The sequence below is a fragment of the Anopheles aquasalis genome, chromosome 2 (genome assembly GCF_943734665.1).
Source record: "Anopheles aquasalis chromosome 2, idAnoAquaMG_Q_19, whole genome shotgun sequence".
Taxonomy (NCBI): domain Eukaryota; kingdom Metazoa; phylum Arthropoda; class Insecta; order Diptera; family Culicidae; genus Anopheles; species Anopheles aquasalis.
In genome coordinates this window covers 72,955,647-72,965,909 of record NC_064877.1, presented here as the reverse complement: position 1 = coordinate 72,965,909, position 10,263 = coordinate 72,955,647, and the positions used below count along the sequence as shown (strand labels likewise).

At 48.2% G+C, this 10,263-nt stretch overlaps 1 protein-coding gene across 1 annotated transcript in view; it reads left to right on the top strand.

The window, feature by feature from the left end:
- Window positions 1-801: 801 nt before the first annotated feature.
- The window catches only part of LOC126581392 (ITG-like peptide), a 15,222-nt gene continuing 5,760 nt past the window's right edge, over window positions 802-10,263 (top strand). The window contains exons 1-3 of the mRNA XM_050244998.1: window positions 802-1,221; window positions 4,160-4,337; window positions 6,798-6,918. Coding sequence (XP_050100955.1) covers window positions 4,176-4,337; window positions 6,798-6,918 — 283 coding nt within the window. The 5' untranslated portion in view covers window positions 802-1,221; window positions 4,160-4,175. The remainder of the gene's footprint in view (window positions 1,222-4,159; window positions 4,338-6,797; window positions 6,919-10,263) is intronic.

The window sequence follows — 10,263 nt, the reverse complement described above, 5'->3', positions numbered from 1 at the left end:
ATCCTCGAACCCTGGAGGGATGTTTGTAAAAAAAGGGAATTGGGAGCATATCTCATTCCCACTCGACCGCCCTCTCGACACTCGCACTGCTCGTCCTCTCCCCCAAAGACGCATCAGCACGAAAGCTTCACTCATATTGTGTTCGTTCTTAAAGCTGGTTTGGCGCTACATCTAGAGCCTCGACGAACCATCATTAACCATCATTGTGACGCTTGCTAGTCCATCATAATAGTAATCATTCGGTCGCAGAAAAGGTTCTCGCTAACTGGAGAGAATAAACTCTTCCAACAGCGCTTCGAGCGTGCGGTTCGTTCGGGGAGTATGCGCAGGACTCCGTCTGCGCTCGCTTAGAGAGATCGAGCTTACAGGAACGGTCTCTCTGAGAAAGAACTGAATGTGAGGGGAATGCATGTTGTCCCGTGTTCCGTGCATCGCAAAAAGCAAACCATTCATACGTACGTGGTCTTCCCAATCGACATTTTGTCGAAACGATACGAGTATTCAAGATTACTGCAGCACATCTTATAGGACCTGCTCTCTATCGTGGTGTTCGTAGCACAACGGGTAAGATGTACATTCTCTCCTTACAACAAACATGCACCAGCAATGTCCTGAATGGTCTGGAGCACATTGAATGGTCTGACAGTGAGAATGCGAGCAGAACTCGGAAGGATACGCGCTCGCGCTCTCTCTCCGAAAAAAAAACCCCGAAAGAGGGGAAATTATAAACACGTTTTTGCCTCGGTCCTCGGTCAATTTAGACCTTGTGAACCATCCCGAAGGCTACCAGTTCCAGCTTGACCGTGGTATAGTACGTTTGGTGAAGCGATTCGCTCGTACCTGCCGCACTCGCCTGCCTGTCCTGCTCCTGTCTCTCCCCAGGCCAACAGCGCTCCCAGGGTTTCTGACTGCTCGTCTGCTGCGTTACCGTACGCGCTAACCAGCTCGCTCGGTGCTCGGTTTGAAAAGAAAGTGCATCGGGGTGGCAAAGCCACAAATCATAACACGCCAGAGCAACGAACCAGTGAACCAGTTTTTCGTACGGACGCGAAAGTCCGCGTGTTAGGTACAGCGTACGGGGAACTGCGAAGTTTCCGTTGTTCGAAGCATTCTCGAAAGTAATAGTGCGTGAAGTGCGTGCGAGTGTGAAGCTCCTGTTTTGCTCCTGTCAACGCCTTCGGTTCGGAGCGACGCACAGCTAGGCTTCTCCGGAGTTTAAAAGTAAGCGACAGCCTTAAAAATCGCAAGTTCTTTTCACCTTTCTCACCTTGTGTGATGCAAAAATGTGTGTAATTCGTTGGAGTGAGTTGGGGCTGGCTTTTGCATTTGTGATATCGTTCCATAGACAGCTTTATTCATTCGTTTCTGGTGTGCGGATTGAGGTATTTGGTTTGAGATGGACAATGACAGAGTTAAAACTCCAACACGTGAAATAATATGTAATATTGTAATTGGAAAAAAATGTGTAACTCATTTGAGAATTGTTGGCTGAACGCAACATTATGGAACTAGGTCATCGTAAACTGTGCTTTTAGTTCTTTTCTGGTGTGTAACATCTCATCACTTGGACTAAAGGACAACGCAATCTAAACAGGAAAAGGATGAGATAAGTTTAGAATTCTAAATGACATTTTGCTTCGCTACTGAGGAGATTATAACGGGTGTCTATAACTTCAAAGTGATGATAGAAAGGTCAATGTAATGCTTCACATCACACGTGATTTTAATACTACAATAGTGGACTACAAAAGGATATTCTTTACCAAGATAAAAGTATACTGAGACTTAATCGTTTGTAAGCACAAGACACTTACTAAATGTTACGACATTAAAAACTCTCGGTTAAATTGTAGAACAACAAGACCGCTCGGTATATTTATGTGATGTACGTGTTGTTGGTGTTATTGTTCCTCGTATGGCCACAGAAAAGCGTGAAATGCATTGCCCTCAGTGCAATAGAAAGAACAGCGATAAGCGGAACATCTAGTGTACCATTGCCTGCTGGGCAGCTGGGAATTTTAAATTGATAGACATACAACTCCCAAGGGGAAGGGGAGGTCACGGTAGCCCTCGCCCGTTATTACCGTGCTTCAGCGAAAGTCGCTAAAGTGCAAAGTTCACGTGGTTCAGGTGGTACAGTACCTGTCGTGCAGGTAGAGGCCGGACATCCGGCACGGCCCAGGAACCCTCTACAACACACAATCCTTTCGCCCTCGGCCCCAAACCTCACAGCGGGTGGTGTATGAGGTGTTAATTTTGCCATTTTTCCAGCCCTCCTACCACCACCTAGCGGAAGTCAACCAACAATCGCCACTCCACTACTCTACTGCAGCTGCCCCGCTTTGTGCTGGGTGTGAGTGGATGCCACCCGCTGAGGATTGTAATTAAAATACTCATAATCATCCAAGAGCGATAAATTTCCATTATCCTTCTTTTAAGAATCTTTGCTTACCTCACCGTTCTAGGCGATGACGCACGTGGCTGGCTGTGGGGCGTAAAGAACGATCTTGATCTTGATTACTTTTCACACAGTTTTTTCTTCCCACGCTGCTGCTCCCCTCACCTAGCGCCATTTTTAAAGCGCTAACTTTACGACAATCTTCAGCCATCTACAGCCCAACCCTCAGTACGGATGACTTTAGCGTACTGGAGGAGTAAAGTTGATGGCGTTGGTGGCACCCTCAAGCAGTAATGAAGCTTAACTGACCGATTTGCTTGCCTACAACGACACTGACACTGAGGTGAAATGAATAATAAATCATGAGGCACACACGGGGAAGCGCTTTCTGTGTCAGGTGGCCCCCCTTCTCCGACGTCGGTTCCGGAAGCCAGTAGCGTCACGTGGCCAGTTCGCATGTTGGTTTTATGCCAACTTCACCTACTCGAATGAAATATACTTCCTCATTACACTCACATACACTCCCACTCTCCCTCGCTCTCTGGTATCATGCATGAGTCCTAGCGCCCGTGAAGGACAGTCAGAAGGAGGTGGAACTCCATCCCAACTGACTCTCCAATGCGCCGTCAACGTGTACTACGATTTGCTCTAATGGGGCCCGGGAGCTTTCCCACCGCCTGCTGATATGCTTGGTGCCTTGGTGCGCGACCAAGTAACGTAGTAGTAGCCCCCGGCGGCAGCGACGGCGGTCATGTTATCCTTGTGTGTCACGAAAAGTTGGCGATGCCATTTGACCTCGAGGTTGGTTCCCATTTTTGTGCCGCCATTATTTTTTTTTTTGCCTACTTCAAGTAGAAACAAAAAGAAGAAGAAAAAATGTGAAAAGAAGGGAAATCGAGTCGGACCTTGGGACCACGGACAGATCGGCTACCGAGCGGGCGAAATTCAAGTTCACTGAGTTTATGGCAGCAGCGAACGGGCCAAACACGGACGGTCCCCAGTGCAGCCATCGTTTGCATAAATTTTGCATAAATACCTTGCCCACCGCGCGGTGACATCTGATGGTGGTGGTGGTGATGATGTTGGTGGTGGTGATGATGGTGGCCACCTACCCGTACACAACGGTCCGGGCTAGTCCTAGGCCTGCTTCACTTCGGGTCGTGCTGGGAAAAATGGAAAATGCTTTTCTCCGTACGTGCAAGACATGCATTTACATTGCCGTGTACTAGAACGGCCCGAGAACGGTAGAACGTTAGAGTGAAGCTGCAAATGGCACTCACGCGAAACTGCTACTGCTACTTTTGCAGCTACTGCTGCTGCTACTTCCAACCGGCGTTGCACCTGGATCAACGATGATTGATTGCACCACGAACAACGGTGGACGTCAGTGGAACAGTTTTTCGTTTTTCATATTTTTTTGTTTTCGTTTTGTAGCCAGTTCCCATTGTTCGTTGTAAAAAGTTCCGAGAAAACCTTCGCTCGCACAATTCGTGCACCGTCAGCCCTGTTGTGACGTGACTGGAGTTGCAGCGGCTCAGCGTAGTTACGACAGCGAGTACAACTGGCACCAGAACCGAACGATATATCCATTAACCTCTCAGCTCAGCTGACTTAACTCCCTGCTTCTACGAAGAGCGTTGTCACTGGTTTTTGCTCTCGATTCTGCTGACCGTTGATCTCATCCAGCAGGCAACCGAAGCGCATCTAACTAATCCTCTATCCTCTGCTGCTACTGCTGCTCCTACTCTCCGTGCTTTGCAGAACACTGACCTTCAACATGAAAGCTCCTGCCCTCTGGATGGCCATCGGTGCGATTCTGCTGCTCGGCGACAGTGTGAACGCGTGGGGTGGACTGTTCAATCGGTTTTCACCGGAAATGCTCACCAACCTGGGCTACGGTAGCCACGGTGGGGCCTACCGGCCACAATCCTTCCTGCAGGTATGTATCACAACACCGCCGAAAGCGGACCGAATGTTTGCCGTGGATTCTTGTTAAATGGGGACATTTTACGGGGCTTGTGCTGGAGTGTTGTGTTGTTTTCCGGTTGGTTGGATGTCATTTTCAATCTCGTAACCGTATCACAATGCGGATCGCCGTCGATGGTCGAGCAGAGCGAATCCTCTTCGAAACGGACGACCGTATCGATCGCTTACCGAGTATTTACTCTCTGTATGTGTCTGACCTGCCAACCATTGCCGATTGGCTTTATTGCTGTCCTTTTGTGATGTTTATGTTATTACACGATGCCGGAGTCGAAACGGAACCAACGAAGCACTTCGCCAGGTGTCGTCATTTTGCACATTCTTGGAGCACTTTCCGGTGTTTTCTTTGGGTTTGTGATCGTTCCTCTAGCCTTGTTTTGGGTGTCAAACACACCACCACCACAAGGCAATCGCATTTTCTCGGTTCACTTCCGACTCCGTTACGGTCCACACCAATAATTGGATCAATAAAACTGCCACCGCCAGGTAATGTTTTGTTTCTTTTATGAAACGAAACCAACATAACCACCACAAGACAAATGTCCCCCTTTCCGTGGCCTAGGACTCTATGGGAGAGAATAAATATTTAGTACATTCATGGGCAACGTAAGTCCGGTTTATAACCTCAAAAATTTGTGGCCAAGACTACTTTGCGGTTCGGTGAAATGGGATGAAACCCCGTTTGTCTTACCGACCAGCCCCGGCCCGGTAAGTGCGAAAAGCTGTTATTTGTCAGACGATACAGGACACACAGGGCAAGTGGTTGCGGTTGAGTTGGTTTTATTTTTACGCTCGGAAGTCTTTGGGGAAATGAAACAACCACCCTGCCTGGCCGTTGCGTCTGCCAGTTTCATTTACTATCCTTGTTTTCTTTGGTCGGTTTTAGCGTGTCAGCGAACCATTAGCAGCGGGGAAACATATAATTCATGGCGCTGGTGTAAAGGTGTAGGAAAGTGATAGTGCCAGGCGCGCTATTTTTGTGCGAACCAGACGCGTCCATTCGTTAGCCAAGCCTCGGTGCTTATCTACGCCGTACCGCGGCCTAGGCGTAAGATAATGGCGTTGACCTACGGCTCAGCGTGAAGATAGTTAATGAATATCATTTTCCACTTTTCCTCTTTACAATATCGATTTTCTCCACCGAACGAACTCTAACCCAGCACCGGAATGAAATCGGAATGAATGAAGCCCGGCGCCCTGGCGTGGCTTAACCGTGCACGTAATGGGATGTTAACAAGCTCGCCCAATTTGCTGAATTTTGATTTGTGCATATTGATCAAATATAAAACCATCGCCGGCCCGCCACTCGTACACGCATCGTACCGTTGCGTGTGTCAGCTTTGTAGTTCGTGCCCGCTCGTTAATCCGTGACGATTCACGTTCTGTTGGAACCGTTTTGTCGTTCGACTCGCACCGGAACGACATCATGTCCCCGCCTGGCCGGCGAATAGTCGACGCGAAAACTAATTATAAACCATCCAAGCCGCCACCGCCGGCTTTTGGCAAACTTTTCATTTAATTTCACCAAATCCGTACCAAACAACGGTCGGCCAGGGACTGGCAGATGGCGGCTGTGCGTACGGTGCGGATCCGAGAGTTCTGCACAAAATACACTCTCGCCGGCTAATGGCATTTACATGGTAATTTGATCTCATCCACCACATCGTGTCTCTCGCTCCTGGGCTTTCGCGTGTACGATCGGCTTCGCCGGTGGTCGACAGGGGTTTTGCATTAAGACCGATGCAAAGGATTCTGTCCTTTCGTACGGAATGTGCCGGCCGACCGTGCTGTGGTCGTACAAATGTGCTTCGTTCGTTCAAATATTAGAACTAATATGGTGGCGCCCCGGTTGGTGTAACGCCCCATACTGTTTCGGTTAAGATTTCATATGTTCACCCAAATATCGATCAACAGTGAGCAGTGGTGGTGGTGGTCGGTCTGGTCTGGCAGCTCGAGGCAATCGTGCTTGTCTAATTTCATTAAACGCAACACGATCCATCCGAATCCTTTTCGTGGGCATTCGGTTGCGCTTGCTTTCGATACGACGTTCCGCCTGCACTGCGGCAGCCAATGGTGCTAGAAAAAGTTTACTCCGTGAGCGACGTGACTTGTGGATTGGAAATTGACAAAGTTTTCAACTGCACAACACCTTTTCGAATAAGCGCTAGCTTACGCGGGGTGCTTCTAACTTCGTCGCGCTACAACTGCACCAACGCGACGGGGTTTTTTGAAAGTTTTTGGGCTATTAACTTTCGACCTGGTAAAAGATTTCTTCAACTACTGCCCTTCAGTACACGAGCAGGACCTCGTAGATGATTGGATTCGGGGTCGTGGTCTTATTAGATATTCTAAAAATTATTTCTATTTCTTGAATATATTTGGCGCTAACCGCTTTCACCGTTGGTCCCCATTTCAGAACGAGATCCTCGACGAAGAGCAGCAAAGCCCGCGGTACGAGGACGACCCGTGCTACCCAAGGGTTTGCTCCGCCAACGAGTATTGCTGCCCTGGATTCATCTGCGTTGCGGTCGATGGCAGTAAGTAGCACGTGCCACGCCATTTTTATCCCCTAGTGTCTAGTTTCTATTATGTTTTCTGTGTTGTCTGGGTGGCAGAGACAGTTGGCCAAAGGCAAATCTTCCTTTGAATCACCAAAAGATAGTTCGTGAACGAGCGTGCATATTTCAATTAAATCAATCTTCATTGCGATACTTTAAGATCGCGCATAAACAAACTAAAGAACTCTCCGAAAACACCGTAGCGTGCTTCGACTGCCTCGAAAGTAAATATTAATCAAAAAAGCATATTTCAGGCTTCGGTGTTTTTTTCTGTTTTACTTCTGTTTGACGAGACACGGCGGACATGCTGTACATTTCCGGCAGACCACTGCCGCTGCTTCTAGGAATCGAGGCATAAAAATGAAATCTGGCAATCGGGACCACATTATTCTGCTGCTGTTATGCAGGGCCAACCGCCCCACCTAATTGCGTGAAACCAACCTAATTGCGAAGCCTCGAAGCAATATCACCGGTGCTCCCGTTTGGCCTTTTTGTTTTGGGCCGTTTTGTGTGTTTTCCATTTTGGCAATTGATCATTTTTTGTTTGGAACATTCACTTTGTTGGCGGTTTCTCGGAGAACACAGTGCCAGTGAAGGTATTCAATGAAATCTGTTTACTCCTCGTCCTCGTCCTCTGATTTTGAGGTACATGGTACTCACTTGTAAGCATTCGTAGCCGTTGTTTTCTTTCATTTTCGTAATGAACAACAACCCATCCATGGCTTACCGCATGGCAAACCAGTTTCCATGAAAAGATGCTTAGATGCTCAAGCTGTACGCCCCGGGAGCCGTGCTTACTACAACTCCGTCGCTTATGCCCATCCAATCTCCGGCCAAAGGCGTGTTACGATGGCAACGCAAAATGAGTTTAGAGGAACCTGGCTGCTCTGAATGTTCGAAATTCAAAGCCAACGATAACCGAGGCAGCTAGCAGCTAGTCGATAATGGTAGCAGAAAGTGATTAAAAGTCGCGTGGATGGTGGCCGCGCGTATCTAATCAAAAGCGTCGTCAACCGAATCCAATCTCTTGTATAAAGAGTTGCGATGAAATTAGAGCCTTTTCTAGGAAAGTTTTCTGCGTTTTATCTCATTCTTCAACATAGTTTTCACGTTCAGAAAGGGGCGTAGCATTGCAAGCGCTAGATGATATCACTTTAAAGTTATTTTAACGGAGAAGATCCACGGATTACTTTTGCCGAAATTGAACACAGGATTCAGAGGAAGCACTAAAACTCGTTCGCTCACTCACTCTCTCACTCGCTCTCTCTGCTGGGCTGAACACAGCGATGTATAGGGACGATGGCCATCAGTGATTGGATTATTGGCTCTATTTGTTATAACGTTTTATGATCCTGACAGCCTTTTGCGCGATTCGCCCCTTGTTATCACCCCGCATTTCGTCCCCGAAACGGGATTACGGTCCGAGAGAAGGTTCCCAGCGTCCGTCGCAAATCCTCTGTCACTTCGTTTGCTTCTCGTGCATCCTTTTCCTCATTTTTTATTATCATCCAGCAATCAACCTGTCCCTCTGATTCTTTTCGGCCTTCCTTCGCTGTCTTACGGTGCGCGAGACTCCCAAAAGAGCAATATTCCGGTGAAGATTTAGACGGCAGGCAGCGAGAACAGAGACCAAGCAGACGGTAACAGATGCCTCCGGCACCTTTCCGGAACAGAGAACACACACATACACCTGTCGGATGGCGGATTAGTGTCCGTCATCCTATCGCCACAGGCATTGATTTGGTCGCTTAGGAGCCGAGTCGATAATCTCCGAAAAATATGACGATCACTCCCAGATCGAGGACCGCAATCGATGGAATCCGGTCCTGAGACACACCGGCAGCGCGATGCTAAATCAATTGAGCTCTCCGCTGACCAACCCTTGGGCCCGCGGGCCGGCATTTCGGAACCGTCGTTTCATTTTTATCCTTTGCCAACGTCATTGTCAGGTTATGCCAGATTACTGGCCCAGTACAAGCGGCCTAACGGATGAACTCCTGCGATACATGACCATGGTCTGCCGTGCTACGCTGGTAATCCACTTCTGGCATGTTTTCCGTTTCGCCGAAAACGCTCCCGGGGCCAGGGAAAGACCAACCAGCGCACCAACAACCACCGTAACCGTAACTGACAGAACTCTTTCGCCATGTAACCCGTCGGCCAAAAAAAACGAGTGATCTACACTGACACAACGTCCGGGCCGATGGAACAATAGGAAGAGAATGAAAAGATCCGGCCAAAGTTTGAGTGTCACTCTGTCAGACTCATTCATGGGTCGGCCTGAGCTCTTCTGACTTCATAAACATCCTGCGGCAAAATGTCAAATTGGCCAAGTTTATTTTGAGCGAATCGGAGCGGCACCAGTGCGTAGCTCGGAGATGAAAGGTTCCGCTTTGTTCCGACAAAATTTTTGGAAACATCGAATGTCAAAATTACCTCCATTTCGGTAGTTTTTGGAGCACCATCACGGTAAGCTCTCTAGTACACATACGGGACACGGATATGTGTACCGGTTGTGCACATCAGAAAGTACATGACAAGTACCCACACGACACCGTTCTGGTGGTGGTCTGTGGTGCCCGGTCTGTCTGTCTGTTAGCGTCGATCCTAGCGAAGCGTGTACTCGGTACCGTACGCCACTGGTACGCTGATGGTACGGTGCGATGGGTGAATGTTTTATGGACTCCAGAGTAAGGACTCCTGGGGTTCATTGTTCGTATGGGTAGCGCCTCAACACACCCACGGAAAGGGCCCCAGGGGGGTGCTTTTTATACAACTTTTTGTTGTTTTTTTCTCGTTTACCCACACTACCGATGGGTGTCCGCTGTTGGTTGATAGATGTATTGTTCTTATCTGCGTATCTGTAGTTCGTTTCCTTCCTTCAGTTGTTGTCGCATATGCTAGGACTAAGAGACATGTGAACCAACCCAAAAAAAAACCTTCAGAAAGTTAGGGTAACCGGGTTGGTACAAAAGGTTCGTCCGCATCATCTTAGAGTAACCTCTGTTAAATGATGAGTTGGCTAGCAATTTGCGAGGAGTAGCATCATAGAAGGAGAAGATACACTACCGAAGAGACAGAGACACGGTTCTCTATTCTGACACCCACATCAGGCACAAGACGCTTGCTTGGCCACACTTTACCCTTGAGAGAAGAAGGTCTATCGGTGTCTATTCTTCGATACACTTGAACGGGAACAATGGTGCACGATGAAAAGGTTCGAAACGAAAAGATGGAAAAATGAAACCTTCTGCCATCGTGCTATCTTCTTGCATTTCTCTTCCCCATTTGATGGGACCATCGATAGGAGCTGTAATATATGCA